The sequence below is a fragment of the Electrona antarctica genome (assembly GCF_951216825.1).
Source record: "Electrona antarctica genome assembly, chromosome: 19".
Lineage (NCBI taxonomy): Eukaryota > Metazoa > Chordata > Actinopteri > Myctophiformes > Myctophidae > Electrona > Electrona antarctica.
Window position 1 is genome coordinate 12,069,754 of NC_136800.1, and position 18,962 is coordinate 12,088,715.

General features: G+C 42.2%; 1 protein-coding gene across 2 annotated transcripts; it reads left to right on the forward strand.

Moving 5' to 3' along the window:
- The first annotated feature begins 4,899 nt into the window (after positions 1-4,899).
- LOC306943471 (exocyst complex component 3-like) lies at positions 4,900-17,953 on the forward strand. Of its 2 annotated transcripts, XM_079529843.1 has the most exons (17): positions 4,910-5,048; positions 5,730-5,901; positions 7,144-7,293; positions 8,315-8,534; positions 8,884-9,056; positions 10,256-10,468; positions 10,751-10,929; positions 11,272-11,388; positions 12,753-12,870; positions 13,157-13,282; positions 13,407-13,507; positions 14,080-14,190; positions 14,865-15,006; positions 15,336-15,458; positions 15,829-15,990; positions 16,295-16,416; positions 16,999-17,953. In XM_079529843.1, exons 3-17 carry the CDS (start codon positions 7,150-7,152, stop codon positions 17,189-17,191), a joined length of 2,244 nt encoding a protein of 747 aa, XP_079385969.1. In that variant the 5' UTR covers positions 4,910-5,048; positions 5,730-5,901; positions 7,144-7,149; the 3' UTR covers positions 17,192-17,953. The 2 variants fall into 2 exon arrangements, with proteins under 2 accessions (XP_079385968.1, XP_079385969.1); XM_079529842.1 differs by lacking the exon at positions 5,730-5,901 and having other exon boundaries at positions 4,900-5,048.
- Positions 17,954-18,962: the final 1,009 nt, after the last annotated feature.

An 18,962-nucleotide genomic window follows, 5' to 3' on the forward strand; every position in this document is an offset into this window, starting at 1 on the left:
TAAAGAGTGATTTGACAGACATGGTGCCATCTTATAAAGAGCATTGGTAAGGACCAGTTATATGAAGATATGGTGGGAAATGGTTGAGGTGCTCCTCCTTTAACTGCTGCATTCGTCCTGCTGCTCCAGAGTATGCAGTTCCAGGGCAGGCTCAAGTTTCTTCAGGGCCAAAAGAAGAAGACGGAGTCAGGAGCGCAGGTGCCCCCCCAGCTGGCACTGTTCTGTGTGGCAGTGCCACTCATGGTGCCCTCAATCACCGATCTGAAGCTCAAGGGAATGGCTGTCCGCAGCAAGACCAAGGGAGGAATTGTAGCCACACTGGAACATAGGTGAATATAATATTGTAGTACATATTATAGTATAGTATTAGTATATTTTCAAGTTATAATAATAAAATAAAGAGACTCAAGTCACGAACGGTATGGATAAGTTCTTCAAAAAATTACCATTACCATTACTATTTACCTTATAAAAATGTAATGTGTACCATGATCTGTGTAATGTTATGAGCAACTGGGCAATGTCTGCGACTGGGCAATGTCTGATTGGTCCTATATTCATTCCCGTAGCGACAAGAAGCACCGCGCCTCCCGGGGATCATGTGACAGTGGCGACTTCCTTCTTTTCAACTGGACGAGCTCGGTTCCGGCCCGAGGTGACCCGTGTCACCACTACCCCCCCTGGACTCCACTCTCTAAAGATCCTGCCCTGCGTTACTGCAATGATGGACTCTATCCACAGGAGGAACCCCTCAACTTCTGCTTATCTTCCACGGGAGGTGTGCCCAAAACGTCAGGCGGCCTCCTGGAACATCCCCATCCTTGGGACTCTCAACGGGGACAGGCAGGTTCAGCGCGGAAGCACCCAGCAGGGGCTGGCTACCTGTCGGGTAAACAGGGCAAGTACACCCATTCCCACCTGGGAAAAGATTTCAGTGGGTATAGACAGGAAGGGGGTAAAGTGTATGAAGGTCCTCCCAGCGATGTGGAGAGCTACTTTGAAGATGCAGGTGTGATGAAGGCAGATGGCAAGTACTTATCCGGTCTAGACTGCTGTAATGGCGCCATTAAGACTGAACAGGACTCAGACTCTGAGACTACAGGTGGGAGCCTGTATACTATCGGACACAACGGGGCATGGGAGAAACATCGTTATGCCACGTCCATGTATGCAGAGCACTACCCCTGCCACGAGGTCAAAATGGAGACAGGCCACTACAACCATTACAACAACTGCCACAGAAACAAAGGGGAAAATGGAGGCGGGGCCAGCCTCAGTCCTTCTCCAATCAATGGACACCAGAAATACTCGTATGCCGCTGCTGCCGCAAGCAGACTGCCCAAGTCCCTCTACGGCAACAAGAACCAAGCACAATGCAGTCCTCTGAGAGTAGCAGAGCCTCTCTGCGGAAGCCAAGGAGGAAGTTGCCTTACCCATGGATATGAGAACAGCAACATGGACCATAAAGCCTATAACAATGGAAGCATGAACCAGGCAGAGAAACAACTGGACTATGAGTTCAGAGGCCAAAACCTGGTCCAGGCAATAAAGAGGGAACCCTTGGACTCTCCATCATGGTCAGACACCAACAGTCAGGACATTGGACAGTTGCACAGAGGCATGCTGGTGCCCAACTGTGGTGTAAATACATTAGCGCATAAATCAAACCCATATACCTACATGCAGTAGGTGAACAGGAACATCCCATGATTTGTATGATTTCTTTGTGACACTCATGTGTAGACACTGGTGATATCCACTTCTGACCAACTTGTCCTGAGCTGAGAGTAGCAACTAGCAAGTATTCACTGAAGTTATAATGTTCTGGTTTAGCGTGAGGAGCTGGGTGGGATGGGGGGATACAAGTACATGATTGGCAGAATGCTCAGTTGTCAACATTTCATAGTTTATTTCATGGCATAGGATTCTGCTTTAAATTGTGTAAAATTGCCTTTAGATATTTTCAGACCGGGGTAAAATATATATACGGTAGGAGAAATTTCAACTTCCATGTTTGAATGTCATTTTCGTCACTGGTCATCTGGCGTAAGAGGTTTTTAGATCAGTTCCCTACAATGGAGGTGCCAGTCTGGAGACCAGAGCAGGAAACAGGCTCATGCATATTAAAGTATGGCGTTTGTGCACATCTCGCCCGCTTGTCTGCAATGCTGATATGAATCGTCCAGAACTTTTGTCAATCTGGAACAGAGTTTCATTATACAACTGATCAATTACTGTATACACCGACTTAAAATGGTTTGGTGGAAAAGTAAATTTGTTGCAGTCTGTTTTATTAAAAGTGTATAACTGCTTTTTAAAGTAAAGTTACTGGTACTGGTACATTACAAGTGCGGGTGCATGAGTGAATGTGTCGGGTAATTCATTCAAAAGACAGCAGTTGAACAGTGGTGCATTAATTGTGTCCATCTCCATGACTGGTCTCAGTGGTTTTGTCTCTTGCTATGAGAAGCAGTGAGTCTTATGAGGCCATTGCATCCCGTCTAAAAAGCCCTTAAGAATAATGTCACCTTCACTCGATGGCGATGCAGTTAAATTGTGCTCACATGTTTTGGTTTCGTGTATATTTGAAATGCATTTATCTGCTATTTTGCTCAAGGTTTATGGTGTAAGCCAGCCAGCATCATGTATTTCTCACTGGGTCTGTACTGTTTGTTACTAAAAATACTAATTAAGCACATATAAGATAATAAGATTGCAATAATATTTGACATTTCTTAGGTTTCTCAGGTTTCTACATGTTGTGACTTAATTGTAGACATTTCATTGCGGGAATGCATTCTGATCTCTTGGAAGAATATAATAAGAAATATGGATGTACCAAATCATCTAACAGTAAAATGTCAGAAAACAGGGATTTTCTTTCTTTCGTTCTAGAACTACACTGTATATACAGTACATTTCTACCAGTGTTTGTATAACGTTATTATTTTAGCATTGTTTAGAATTGTTTCAACTGGATTAGGTGGATTGTACAGTATTATATATTTTATCATCCTTAATAATTCAGTTTGTGTTTTTGTATTGATGACCAAGAACAATGAAGTGGAACATTGATTTGAATCACTTCTTTGTGCTCAATATCGTCTTCACCCCACTTTCCTTAACCTTGTTTGCATACATGAGAGAAATGTTTTATTTTAATATCACTTTAGTCACTAGTTATTTACAAATAAAATGTTGAGTTTGCCTGACAATTTTCTTTACATTAATTTGTCAATGTCATTTTAATTACTATTTTGATCTGTAACTGAGTGTGTGAGAAACAGAAAGTGAAAAAAAAGAGTAAATGCAAATACAGGAAGTCGAGGAAGAAGCAGTTTACCCTACAGTTGACTTCTCTCCATCAAGGAAATCCAGCACAAAATGCATTTTACCTTTCATTTCTCTCAGTTGTCAGCTGCCTCCAAATTTGTTTTGTTATTAACAGTTTTACTTTTTAATATCGATGCGGGGAGCTGGGTCATTCACATAACAAATGACAAAATCACACACACACACACACACACACACACACACACACACACACACACACACACACACACACACACACACACACACACACACACACACACACACACACACACACACACACACACACACACACACACACACACACACACACACACACACATTTTGAGAGGACATAAATAGTGCAAAAGGGCCCGTCAAATCTACTATAAAGTAAACATGCAATACCACTACAGAAATACTGCAATCCAATAAACAATAAATGCAGAAATTAGGGCTTACTAGTCATCAGACACTAACACAGAGCCAACAAATAACTAAAATGTACAATACAGATTCACAAATATCTAGCATAATGACATTGTGGAACATCTGGGTAATCAGCCACTGAATGCACTTAGCAGCCAGGTAGCAGGCTAGTTATTATAACTCATTAATTACAATTTGTAAAGGCCTATTCATATTCCAGTTTTAGGCTTTTAATGGTACAGTAGGCCTATTACACTTGTATTGTTCAATATTACGATACAACATTATTGTCAGCTTGTACTGAGATTTGTTTTGCGTCCATGACATCACCGTTGAAGATACAGACAAGACAGACACAATACATTACAAAAAGATACATTACAGGACACAAATCACAGAAACAGACAGGAACAAGAACATATCCTCTGGTTTACTGATTTTGGTTTAAAAGCAGAACAGACTGGTGTACAAAAGTGTTCTTTAGCCTGTTTTTCTTATATTTAGAGACTCTAAACTGCCTCATGGAGAGCAACAGTTGATATTCATGTAAGGGGTCAGAGGAGATACTCTTCTTAATATAGTAGTCCTGGAAAACAATATGCACATTATGACCAATCTGAGAATCCCATCGTCAAATATTCGGGAAAACAGCGACCCCTGTTGTTCCTTGAGGCAACAGTCTGTCTTGAGAGACTACATTATGACTAAAGTTTCATAGAGGCAACCAATCAAATATGTGCTGACTCTCCATGATGTTTTATTCCATCTTACAATAAATGCACCACCTTTATAATAAATGCACCACGTCTCTTACATGTGTGTGTATGTACGTACGTACGTCTGTAATCCAGGTAACTCGAGAACCGTTCGCCCCACCGACTTCAAATTTGACCACACCACCACAGGGAGTGCAGTGCCCGGCCTTGAGTCGTGGGATACACGATTGTCCAGAACCGCCACAAAAGGCTCTGGTCAGGCTCTGCCAATGTAGCCTGGCTAATAAACCAGACTCAAATCACACTTTATTTTTGCCAACGGCTGATTCGGTCTGGCTTATTAGCCAGGCTACTGCCAATGGGCCTAATGAGCTTAAGTCCCCTCACCTGCATAATGGCCAGCCGCTGCCTCAGCCAATTGATTGCCATGGCAACCCCACACCCCACAGCCATTTGATTACTTAGTCAGTCCACTTTTCACAGTCAGTTTGCACTCTTCAGACAGACCGCCACAATATGTGTGCCTTGAAGGACAGCCCCCAGGCCAGGCACCCAGTTGGAACAGAAGCCACCAGGGAGTTGTGGATGGAAATGGTGAGAGCCCCCATTTGGCAATGCGGGCAGGACTTACCTGGGAAGAAGAGTTAGTACTGTCTGCATTGAAGTCTCCTTGAGGTGGTGAAGAGACAACCGCTGTAAGATATCAGCCAGGCAGGCAGTGACGTGCTCTTCAACCTGGGTGGCAGAGTGAGAAAAGGAGAAAAACATTTGAGGGTTGAGGATAGGGAGGGAATTATGACAGGCGGTTGCTGCTGTCAAAAAACACTTTCTACGGTGTGATTTGGGGCCTTATACAAAATGAAAATCAGATAGGGAATTATTATGACAGTTAGGGAGGGGGGTGTATCTTAATACTGTCCAATAGGCCTACTTATAGTTAGGGAAATTATGACAGGCAGTTACTGTCAAAATATGATCCCCCCCGCCTTATAAGATGAATACAAAAGTAATATCAACATCTTAATACTGTCCAATACCCCCCCCCCCCCCCCCGTCAAAAAACACTTTGTGTTTGAAATAGACACTCGTGCTTGTGTGATTTGGGGCCCTAATCATGAATACAAACTCAAGAAAGGCAGAAAGCAGCTATGGCTTTGTTTCCATTTGGAGTCCTACAGTATGTAGGCTACTCAATTCATTCTGCATACTCAAATAATATATAATTATTAATTTACCTACTTGTTTATTACATTTATTTCATTATCAACGTTTTAGCCTCGTGATGTCCTTCCATGAGTCAGCTGCTGGTGGGTGGGGCGTTGTGGTCGTGCACCAGGAACTGTGTGGGACTCAGGCACAGGCAGTGGAAGCTGTCAGCAAACGGAACACAAGAAAAGAAGTAACACACTATCGATTTACACGTTCTGGGCGTTTATTGTTATACTAGGTAAGAATAGTACTTTCTCGGTTCGTCCGTCCACCGAAAGTATGCATGGCACTAGTACACGCGTCTGCTCTAAAGTCTCCGTACGTGTCATTTTACCAGCTTGTTATTGTTAGCTTAGCTCGCTAACGTTTAAAGTCAGGAGTCAAGGATATGACTATGTTACTTACTGTACAGCAGATTTTTACGAATAAGTCTGCCCAGCTGCTATTTGTTGTTCCAGTAACCAGTCTTGTCCTATAATATTGTCGTGTCATGTACATTAGCACTGTACATGTACAGTATGAAGATGGGGTGACCACTAGCTAGCAGTTAGCATTAACTTGCTAGCTGTGTTGCTGCTTAATGTCAGTTTAACAAAAACCCATATAAACTGTCGTAGCAACTCATCTTAGGTGACTGTAATTCTCCTACCATATGCCCTATGAGTATGACCTTTTTGAGAGACCACATTGTTACTGATGGCGATGAAGAGAAGATGCATTCCCTAAGTGAAGAGTCATTCCCCATGTGTTTTTCTTTGTATGTGAATTCTTGAATCCCTTACATTTAAACTGAAGTAATGTTGGGTTGCTTACACCATAAACCTTGAGCAAAATAACTGTAGCCAATGCTTCTAGAGAGGGCAAAAGTATTATGTGTTGCATACAACCACATAGGCTTTGATGCCTGGCTGACAGTGTGTTCTGCTTTTGATTCCTGAGTTACTGACTCTTTCCCAGTCTCCCTTCACTGTGCTATTGAATAAAGGCAGAAAAGACCCCTTCTCCCTCCACACACACACACACACACCTCTCAAAAGAGGGAGTATCAAGCTCTTTGCCCTCATAGCTAGATTTCTTGATTGATTGACATATTTATTAACAGTTTGCAGAATTACAGTACATTTCAAGCACAAACTCAATACAAAGACTGTTAACTGTGAGTGGACAACCCAATTAAGCATTACACTTGTTTACAAGAGGGTCCACCTTGTTCAATTCATCAAAAAAGCATCTAAAGCACAATGCCCAGCACAATGCCCAGCAGGCACAACGATTTGCAAATAAAAACATAATTTGAAAAGATAAAAAAGGGGTCCAAGGCACTCTGTTCCAGTCAAGTGAAACAGCCTTTATTTCATGGCATGGCAAAGATGATTAAAAATGGACCACCGCGTTTCGGCTACAAGCCTTCGTCAGGGTCCCATGTCCCAAAAACATAATTTATTTGCTGGGGAAAATGACCATGTGGTTTGCCTCACAGACTGCCATGGAGGAGACGAACCGGGAGGCGGTTGCTACGGCAGTGCAGCGTGTGGCAGGGATGCTCCAGCGATCAGACCAGCTGGACAAGGTGGAGCAGTACAGACGGAGAGAGGCCCGCAAGAAGGCATCAGTGGAAGCAAGGCTCAAGGTGACATGTCCCTCGTTTTGTAATGTGTTGTTGGTATAATATTTAACACTCATTATTTTAATGACGTGTATACACTTCTTTAGAATCAAAACAACAGGGTGCCTTCGACGTGTATAGGCGTCTTTAGGTCCTTTTTATTGATATCAAACCATATTATACTTTCCTTCTTTAGCGATCCTAGACTGAGTTCGCACATGCGCAGTTGCGCACTGCCGTTCACTTCCTTGTTTACGGTTACGGCCCGGGCCAACAAAAGTTGCTCATAACTCTAAATCTACGGCGCTCTCCATAGTTTTGATCATAACGCCGATGTTCTGTGGTCATTTCTGACTTCAGCAAGCACCTCGTTTGGAATATTAACGCTTCTAGATCAGTGTGTTTGTTTTACTGCCCTTGGTTAGTTCTTTATACTATTCATCCTGATTCTGAAATGAACGTGACCTTCTTATGAACAATTATTAATAGAAGTGCACAAACCCAGCGCACCCACCCACCCTCCCACCTGCAGAAACAGACCCTGCTACAGTATGCACCACATTCACCGTAAGCCCAAACCACACCAGTTGCAACTCCTTGGGACAAAACCGTTTTTAAGGTCAACCACACCAATGCAACTCCTTGCAACTCAATGAGTTGCATTGATGTGGTTGACCTTAAAACGGTTTTGTCCCGAGTAGTTGCAATTGGTGTGGTTTGGGCTTTATGTTGCACATTCAATATCTCTGCACTGACTGCATCATAACTATGTGTATAGTCTATTATGTATAGGTACACATACTGTACGTTTATTATGTTACTTATTCTATTACAATCTGCTCTTAACCCTGCAGGCTGCAGTGTTTACTTAGTTCTTAATTAAATGCTCTGGAAAGTGTGACCTGTGTTATATCCCCGTAGACCATAAATCCCCGTAGACCATAACTACAGTTCTAGTCTTTGTTTTAGTCAATGCAGTTCAACAGTTCTCATTTGGTACAGTCATTAACCCAGTCATCTTTTCTTGGTTGCCAATACCCTGTAGGCAGCTATCCAGTCCCAGCTAGATGGAGTTCGCACTGGACTCACACAGCTGCACAACGCCCTGGTGGATGTTAAAGACATCCAGATCTCCCTGGCGGCCGTCAACAGTGACTGGAGGCAGAGCATCAACACCATAGAAAACCTGAAAGACGTGAAGGACGCGGTGGTCCAGCACAGTCAGCTAGCGTCTGCTGTGGAGAACCTTAAAAACATCTTCTCAGGTATATGACATTTAAAGAGTGTATACTGTATGTATAAAATGAGGTTGCAGCGCCTGTGACCTACTGACAGACTCAGTTGCCTGCTGTTTTACACGGTGCATACATCTTACATTGTGACAATACATTTCTCTTGAATCTCTCTCTATTGTATATTTTGTTTGCTTTCCACTTGCTATCTGTATTTCTCTCTGCCCCTGGCTATTTCTATCCCCCTTCACACACAAATACTCAATCTCTCTGTTACCATCACATTCTCACAAATGTTGTCCTCTAGCAGATATACAGCGTGCAGGCGTATTGTTCTATTTTATTATTGATGCGCTCACATTCTCAAAATGTGTCTCTCCAGTACCAGAGATAGTGGAGGACACCAAACAGCTGATAGAGGAGGCTGAGCTGCTGCAGGCCCACCGTAAACTGATGGACCTGGAGTGTTCCCGTGATGACCTGATGTATGAGCAGTACCGTATGGACAGCAAGAACACCAGCGACATGAACCTCATCCGCAACTACTTTGAAGATGTAAGTTCACCTAGGATGGACAATAATTGTGATATACGTATATTAACCACTTAACCCATTTAGGCCTGATGTCGAAATTAAAAACAACTTTCGCTCTGAAAGAATATATATTCAAAGATTTGTACCGCATTTTTACGATTTTTCAAAAATAGCAGACCTACAAGCTCGTAGCGCGCCACTCGATGGCGCGCTATGAGCTTGTAGATCTGCTATTTTTCAATAGCTAAAGTATGTAACATAATGCTTAGTTAAAACACCAAAAGGGGTTCCTGTCCAGAATGGTTTAAAGGGATAGTTCACCCCCAAAATGACTTATTTTCTATCGATTACCCACACCATGGAGCCTTGAATTCATGGAGATTTATTAGTTTTTGTCGCATTCCTAAGCCAATCATTTTATGATGCAGTTTAACTCAATTAAGGCCAGGAACGCGGCATTACGTTAATTTCTCCTCCTCCCGCCTGTGCCAGAACGTAATATTACGTCTTTCATGAATCTAATTTAATCCGTTGTTCTTTTTTTTTCTCTTTTTTTTTTCATTTACTCACATGTTAGACAGCCTCCACACGGATCTGAGAATTTGGCTGAGAATTTGGCTCCAATTTGGACGGATATGGGCTATCATATCCGGGGCAGGCGGAAGTGTGTTTTGTAAGCTCATAGTGTGGATTTATTTGGCACTGGCGCCACGTTGTGGGTTAAAGTGGTAGGGCATGGCCCCGGCCGGCTGGCATAGCTGTCTGGGCACCTTGGCTGGTAATCCAGTCTGGCAGTGTGCTGCGGTTCGACTCCCAATCCCGACGGCCTTTACTGCATGTCACCCCCCATCTCTCTCCCCATTTGCTGTCAGCCTACTTTCATCTATCGCTATATCAATAAAAAGAAAAAAGGCGAAAACCAAAAAAAAAAAAAATCTTTTAAGTGGTAGGGCACAAAGTGTTAATATGAAGCAGTGTATCCGGTAAAAGACTCAAAGAGTCTCCTTTGAGGATTCACTGCTGCCTGGTTATCAAATTATTGGCTTAGGAATGCGACAAACGAAAAAAATTCTCTCCTTGTGCCATGATACCTACCCTGTCTACTGACATATATATATATTTGAACAAATGTAATATTCACGTACTGTAATCAACTGTAGTCTTAACTGAATAGAGCAAGGTGTGCTGATAAATGTATCATTTAATGCATTTTCTCCTAGGTGCAGTCATTGTCTGATGAACTAGCTAAGCAGTTGTGGATGGTGCTCCAGCGTGCCATGGTAACGGTTCGCCGTGACCCCACCATGCTGGTCTCTGTGGTGCGGATCATCGAGCGCGAGGAGAAGATCGACCGACGCATGCTGGACCGCAAGAAGCAGACCGGCTTCATCCCACCGGGACGACCTAAACAATGGAAGGAAAAGATGTTTAAGGTAATAGGATGAGGATGGAGAGATGACGTCATGACAGTCTTATTCCAGATATGCTGTATAATGTTTTTCTAACCAAAGTGATAACATGGGAACTGTAATGAATAGTCATATGACAAATACAAATAAGCCATTGCAAACTGATTTTTGCAATGGCTGCTACAGATTTTAGGACTACAAACCATAGAATTACCAAGAGCAGCAACTAACCCATTGTTTAAAATACAGAGCTGAATATATATAATAATGCCACACTCACGCACACACACCCAATCCTCTCTTTAGGTGTTGGAGGGCACTGTTAGCACCCGCATCGAGGGGACCCAGTCTGTGACACGGGAGTCGGATAAGATGTGGCTCGTTCGGCTGTTGGAGATAACCAGGAAGTATGTTCTGGACGACCTCGTCGTTGTCAAGAACCTCATGGTGCAGTGCTTTCCCCCACACTACAACACCTTCCAAAGGTACAGTAACACCATGGAATGCTGTGTATCCGCTTTGATGTCATGTCATAACACGCATAATACGATTTCTGTCTGTCTTATCTATGAATCTCTTGATCTATCTGTCTTATATAATAATATATTTCTTTCTTTCTCTAGTTAGTAGTTATAGTGATTCTATCATGACATTATGTATTGTAGTAATATATATTTGCACACATTTGGTTGTAAAAACAAACTTTGTAAAGTCTCTAAAAAGAACTGTGAAACAAATAACGAAGGGGATGATTATCATAATTGTTAATACATTTTTATAATCGTGTGTGCGTGTGCGTGTGCGTGTGCGTGCACATTTCTTTCCAGGTTCTTCTGTCTATACCATGAAGCTGTGTCAATTCGTGTCCAAGAACTGGCATCTGAAGACTTGGAGGCCAATGAAATAGTTTCCATGCTCACCTGGGTCCTTAACACATATAAGAGGTACAAGTCTAAACTGCAGTGAATAGTTTCCATGCTCACCTGGGTCCTTAACACATATAAGAGGTACAAGTCTAAACTGCAGTGCCACAAATAAGTCCTACATACAATGTATGAGAAGGGAGAAGCTAAAGGATGCTGGCTGCTTTGGTCAAAGCATGGAGTGTGTGCGTGCATGGCATGTACACGAACAGGGGTGTGCACTGTGCATGTACTACTCTTTATCTATATTTCCTGCAGCTATCATTTTCTCCCTAAGCCTTCAACACACCAGTTCCATGCATGAGACAAAAGGAAGGAAGTCTCTACTGTCTCTTCTTATATGGGCATGCCTCGTAAATCAATTAAATCAATATTAAAAGCTTAACCCTGCTCTCTCTCTCTCTCACACACACACACAGTTTCAGCACGCAATGTGTACTGTAATAGTGATGTGCTGTCATTGGATTAGTCACACTGTTTAAATCGCATGCTACTCCTAACCTTTCTTGCTGGGGGCATGCGTGTGTTTTTGTGAGTATGTGTGTTCACACATCGCGTGCAATTGCAGGGATTGAGAAGATTAATGCACAGCTCCCTATGGGCTTTTAAAACACAAAGAGACACACACACACACACACACACACACACACACACACACACATACAGATTCTGGCTGTATGTGGTACCATCATGGGAATTGCATACTGTACATCAGGGGTTCTCAACGTTTTTGGCCGGGGACCCCCGAAAATGCTTTGGCAACGTCTCGGGACCCCGCCCCGCCCCCTCCCGACCCCCAATATAAATTGACTGCTACAATAACCTTAAACCATTTTGGGCGGGAACCCCTTTTGGTGTTTTAAGCATTGTTATAATTTAGCTATTTAAAAATAGCAGATCTACAAGGGCGCGCTACGAGCTTGTAGCTCTGCTATTTTTGAAAAATCGTGAAAAAATAAATATATATATATATTTTTTTTGAAAATAATTTGGGGACCCCCTAAAATAATTTGGCGACCCCCCCCCCCCGAGGGGTCGCGACCCACGGGTTGAGAACCCCTGCTGTACATGACAGGCGGTTGAAATTGAGAAAACGGAAATAAGAAGATTGTATGGAATTAAAATGGGGATGCTAGTGCTACAAGTAAAATGTATCCACCTGCTATGTATTCATAAAATGATTTGCTGATATGGACTAAATGTATATAGATTTCTCCCCATTTTCTCCCTACTTTCTTTGAATGGTCATTACTACTATACAAATTTAGCATTTTATAAATTATTTAGAATGAGTTAATAAATGGTTAAGGGTTAGGGAATAGGTACTGTAATACAGTATATATGTATACAATATCTGTGACTGTGTGTGTGTGTGTTCGCGTCAGTGAGGAGATGATGGGCCACCCAGAGCTGCATGCAGAGTGTGACGTCAACCTACTGGAGCCCCTGTTGCCGCAGGAAGTTGTGGATCAGCTCCTCAGTAAATATGTTCAGACGTTTACCGTGAGTAGGATGCACACACACACACACACCAATGATGACACATCGGCTGAGTGATATGACTTAACATTTTTAAAACTATTTATATAAAATAGCAGATCTACAAGCTCAAAACTCATGCATCGTGATGTGGTGTGAGCTTGTTGATCGGCTATTTTAATGTTGCTGTTTTTGTATAACAGAATAACCGATTTAGTTTATTCTAAAAAAAATTGCCCAGGCCTAGTTCAGACATTAATTGTGCGTACGATACACATTCAGTGTGTCTTAAGTGTGTCCATGGGTGCAGTCTAATATAACAGGCTGGCTGCGGAAGGCCCTGGAGACGGACAAGAAGGACTGGCAGAAAGAAACGGAGCCTGAGGCTGACCAAGACGGATACTACCAGACTACTCTGCCTGCTATAGTCTTCCAGGTAACGCATACATACTGTACTAATACGGTTTTCTGTTTTTTTTACCGTTGTGGTATTTTGTGTTTTATGATGTTATGTATTTGTTTGTATGTATTGCACTTCCTCACTCTCCCTCTTCCCTCAGATGTTTGAACAGAATCTGCAGGTGGCAGCTCAAATAGATGAGAATTTTAAAGAGCAGGTTCTGAAGCTCTGTCTCAAACAGATGAGCAGTTTCCTCATCAGGTAAATTTTTCATGAATCTTTTTACTTTTCATATCACTTCTTTCAAAACTGTGTGTGTATTGTGTTCATTATTTTCATCATCAATTAATCCTGTTAATTGATGATGAAAATCATGTTAAGTGGCCATACGATATAACAAAGACAGCTATTGCAATCGTTCAATTTATTTACCCTGCACTCAACAATACATTTCAATTTCACAATATGGAACATAGGAAAGGGGAGGCAAGGCAATTTCAACAAGGCAATTCAATTTGCTTTGCATAAACAATTAAGCAAAGAAGGGAAACGCATTATAGGACATTTGAATTTAGTAAAAATGAACGAGGGGAGAAAAAGATTCATCCGCATATTCAGGACAAAAATAAAGGGACATTTGAATAACAAAGACAAAAGAAGTCAAAATAAAACAGAAAAATACGAGCGTAAAATGATGCGTTAAACTTAGAGATTCGGTGTTCAAGGAAAAAGGGAGTGGGCCAAGCATAGACCCCTGGGGACCCCAGTCAGGGTCATAGGGCTTAGGGGCTTAAATGAATAATAGAATTGTTGTATTTTCTCCCTCGGGGCAGGTACAGGGAAGAAGCCATTGTCTACAAAGAGGAGCACCTGAGAGACAGACAACAGCCTCAGTGTTATGTTCAGTACATGATCGCCATCATCAACAACTGTCAAACGTTCAAGTAAGGAACTTGGACATTGAAAATTGTTTGCTATACCAGTGTTTTAGAATACTTTACTCATTATGCATGTTAGTGTGATCAATATGGCAGCATGAACAGCATGTTTGTTTTTGACTGCGCTCAGCACAAGTTTGTGCACAGATAATAGTTATTTGTGGGGAACTTCCAGTAATGAAAAGGGTAGACTTTCAAAAGCCAGATGGAAAGAATCAACATGATAATAGAGAGTGTAATCCACTTAAGGATGTACATTTCTATTGGCTACTGATAAGACAGTAAATATTGAACAAGACTGGGATTCATATATTGAGGAATTTCATCACACTAGTTGGTTGTCTCTTTTCATTGGCCCACCTTTTTTAGGGGCGCTAGCCCCTCCTATGCCCAGCTTTGAGTAAACACAAACATTGAAGACAAAAGTGAAGAAGCATATTGTGATTGGCTGCAATGAGATGATGTATGATAAGAGCGCCCCTCACTTCACACGGGTGTGATTTATTTTGTATTACCTTAGCACCAGCTGTTCCGATTGCACTGCTGTGTGTCAAACCACCTAGAAATGTGGTTCAAATCAGACTTGCACAGATCAGTTTTCATGTGGACTTTCTGCCGTTAGACTTGATAAAAAAAAACGCGTCGGCTGCAAGTCTGAACATAGCCTGTGTCTTCTTCAGGGAGTCCATCAACAGCCTGAAGAGGAAGTACTCCCAGTCGTCAGAGCCCAGCGACGTCGACGCAGCCATTGAGAAGACGCTCAACGAGGTTGCCAAGGAGGGATGCCAGTTCCTATTGGATGAAGTCTTCCTAGACCTAGACGTAAGACCGGCTTTGTTTAGACAAAATGTATTTCTCCACAGACCGACTATTTTTGCGCTACACATGCACTGAGCGAGACACCAGCACCCCATTACTCATTTTACATTAAACATTTTAGGTATTTTGCTGACTATCCCGTCAAAGTGTCTTGCTCCAAGTGCGGCCCATAGCATAAGCTTCAGTTCCTTCCTACACATTCTTACCGCTTTTATATTACACCATTCTACGACAAATATTTACTGGTTAAGTACAGTACTAGTACAAAAGCAATGTTGTCAGGCACTGAATAAAATATTTTTTGTTCGAATGTTGCCCGGCCCCTCCCCCAGCACCACCTAAATGACCTGCTGACCAGAAAGTGGCTGATGGGATCCCATGCTGTGGACACCATCTGTGTGACAGTAGAGGACTACTTCAATGACTTCAACAAAATTAAGAAACCCTACAACCTGGTAAGGAGTATCGTCCATTCACAGTAAAAAAACGAAACCTTGAAGGTGATTGATACAGTTAGCTTTAGTGTTCACAAAGAGATGTACACAAATACATTGTTTGTTTTTACTGTAGGGGTTCTCAATCTGTTTTACACAGGAGATTTCATTAGTGCCTGAATGGAACTAAAAAACACTGCACTCTGTAGTTAAAGGCTGAAGGTACCAGTTTACCGGCCTCACGCTAGAGGCTTAATGCAGTCGTTCTCAAACATTTTGTGAATTCTCAAAATAAAATCTAAAAGAGATGGGTGTACTAGCTGATTCAAATAGATGAAGTATAAATTATGGTGAAGTGGTTTCATTGATTTTGATTTTGTTTTATTCGTAGGAGATGACAAGTGAAGCCCATCGCCGGGTGGTGGTGGAATACATCAAGGCTGTGATGGCGAAGAGGATCATGTTTAAGAACGCAGACGAGAGGAGGGAGGGAGCCGAGAGGATGATCAAAGAGGCGGAACAGTTCAAGTTCCTTTTCAGGAAACTCACCGCCGTAAGTATACATCTAGGCTGCACATTGTGTGTGTGTGTGTGTGTGTGTGTGTGTGTGTGTGTGTGTGTGTGTGTGTGTGTGTGTGTGTGTGTGTGTGTGTGTGTGTGTGTGTGTGTGTGTGTGTGTGTGTGTGTGTGTGTGTGTGTGTGTGTGTGTGTGTGTGTGTGTGTGTGTGTGTGTGTGTGTGTGTGTGTGTGTGTGTGTGTGTGTGTGTGTGTGTATTTTCAGAGCAAGTCACATAATAGTATACAAGATGAATCCAGCATATGAACAATGTGTACTTGTTGTGTTACTTGGGGTTCAGGGAGAAGACACAGATCGTCTTTGTGATGCCATAGCTGCCATAGCCGAAGTCTTCAAGCTGACTGACCCAACTCTGCTGTATCTAGAGGTCTCCACGTTGGTGTCCAAATATCCCGACATCAGGTACACATAATGAAGCTGCTTTGAAAATATCATAAACATAATATTTAATGTTCAAGCAGCATCTATAACACCATATTAAGTGGCACGTGTCATGGCATGGCATCAAACAGACAGTCTTTCCCACTTTAAACAGCAAATTACTCCCGTCATATTTCATGCAGATACTTTCACCCACAAGGTGTTGTTGCCATACTTGTCCTGTTTTGTTTTTTGAGGTGAAGTAGCACTTTTAGCATGGTGCAAGATTTGGCCTCGCGCCGCTCAGTTGTGATTAGATTAATCAGGGACCAAATTAATCAAATGCAAATATGGGGTGCATTCATCACCAGAGGCATTTTTTTCTTTTTGGAAATGCAGGTTCCACAGAGTTTCCAGACTAATATCTACGCAGTGATATTAAAGCGCAACATCTTTACTTTACTTGAATTGTTTATTTTGGAGGAACAGCACATATTTATGAACACGTTATACAAAAGCAAGTTGAAGATTCAATGTAAATATGGCTGCGTTAGCAAGAAGCATGCACGTAACAATAACACAACTTATTACAGAGGCTCTTCCCAACTTTTCTTGTGTCCACAGGGAAGAACACATTGTGGCTCTGTTGGCGGTGCGTGGTGACGCTAGTCGGGACATGCGTCAGATGATCATAGAGACATTGAGTCAGAATAAACCAGCTTATACCAGTGCCATGCAGCCCATCTTCAGAGACATCACCGTGGCGCCCATGAATATTAGCTCCATGGCGAGCGCGACGGCAAAGCTGCTCAAGTAGACGTCACCAGGCATAACCTGGGAGCATAGATTGGTTTCCCCATCGTCCCCCAGTTGAATTAAGGGAAGACCTTTACCGTAAGGAACACCAAATACACAGGACACCATGGGAGCTGTGTGAAGGATTGATCATAACTAAATAAAAGTTCTGAACAAATGTCTTGGACAGAATAATAACATGACTGATGCACTTTGAGTGAGTCCCCTGAATGTTTGGATGATGAGTAGCTCAAGTGGAATGCTAGGTACTCTCCAAGCCTTTTAGCCTTAATCTGGTCTGTCTGTTTTCTAAAGTAGGCAAAGTCATTTTAATTAGAATATGAGTTGGAAAATATGAGGGAGAGAGTAAACTTCCCAGTCATATTTCTGAAATAAAATTGAGTTATTGAAGTAGGCATGGCCTGGTGGATTTAAACTTCATAACTGTCACGTAATGTTTGTTCCCTTCACGAGTGAAAATGTTAACACGACCACACGTGCTATCCTGAATCTGATTTAGAATCCATTTGGCTACATGGAACTGTTTGTTAGTAGATAGATCTGTCACGCACACACACATGCTCCTAATGCCTTGTATTGTAACTTTTAGTTATTAGGGAAAGATATTTTCATTGTTAATGTTGATCATTTGGGGATCATCGTGGGATTTGTTTTTTCTTCTGTCCTATTTCTATCTTGCCATGTGATTGCTGGTTCGCAGATGATGCCATGTAAATAATCTTGCACCTTGCAAAACAATTATTAAACCACATATTATTTAGTGCTTCTGTTATTGTGAAGTTACATATTACTAAACTAAGTTAACCACTGTTAGGAAGCTTTACTGTATTAAAACCTTACACCTTAACATCTACCAAAGTATTTTGGACTCGTGGTTAAAATTAACAAAGTTTCACTCAATGAGTGGCTATTATAAAAGCTCTTTTGGCTATTAAAATAAATAAATTAAATAGGCCTTTGTTAAGATTCATGAAAAGGGGGGGGGGGGGGGGGGGGTAGTGTTATTGGGGATAAAATGAGTGGCATTAATCTTTTTCAGCATGAAAAACCACAAAGCATCCCACCATCCCTATAAGTGTGTCTGCGGTTGCATTTCACTTTCACCCTGTTGGCTTCCTTCTAAATGTTTGATTAGGCTGTGTGACTCAGGATGTAAGTGAAGACGGCATCACGCAAATACTGTACTATGTACACAATCCATTATAGGGGGTTGTGTACACACACACACACACAGTCCATCCAACAACCCACTGGCAAATGCTCTCAAGTTTTGTGACGATCATACTCAGGATGATCATATAGATGTAAAGTTAAACAGACACAAACACTGGGGAAGCCACTGATGCCGAGTGACAGCTGGGACTGTGGGAGGGGTGGTCTTTAAGTGCCGGTAATCCCACAGCAGAATTGCGTGACTATTCATAATTATACAGGTCCTTCTCCCATTGGCTTACTGCCACCACTGATCGCTATGATTGGAGGAAACGGTTCTCTTTGTTTCATACTAGGTTTTGACCTATATGACTCCCACTTGAACCCTAGTGCAGTGATAGCTTACTTTGTTAGTTGATCCTATCCTCCTTTACCAGCCTTTTTAAAGCTGGAACAAACAATCCATGGATCATTAGAATAAACACTTATGAGAAGTGGTCAGATGTTTTCAAGTGGGCCCCTGATCCAGAAAAGGTAGAGAACCCCAGTGTCCCAATTCTGGGCATGTATATGCTCACATGGGAGGGGGGGGGCGAGAATAGACCCCTGGAGGACCCTGG

What these genes read in the sequence shown, in the direction of transcription:
- LOC306943471 (XM_079529842.1), top strand. Translation starts at nt 4,971, where the DNA reads ATGTGTGCCTTGAAGGACAGCCCCCAGGCCAGGCACCCAGTTGGAACA. An exon ending in CAGTGGAAGCAAGGCTCAAG is followed by an intron (nt 7,294 to 8,314) that starts GTGACATGTCCC and finishes AATACCCTGTAG; the next exon opens with GCAGCTATCCAGTCCCAGCT. An exon ending in CACTACAACACCTTCCAAAG is followed by an intron (nt 10,930 to 11,271) that starts GTACAGTAACAC and finishes ATTTCTTTCCAG; the next exon opens with GTTCTTCTGTCTATACCATG.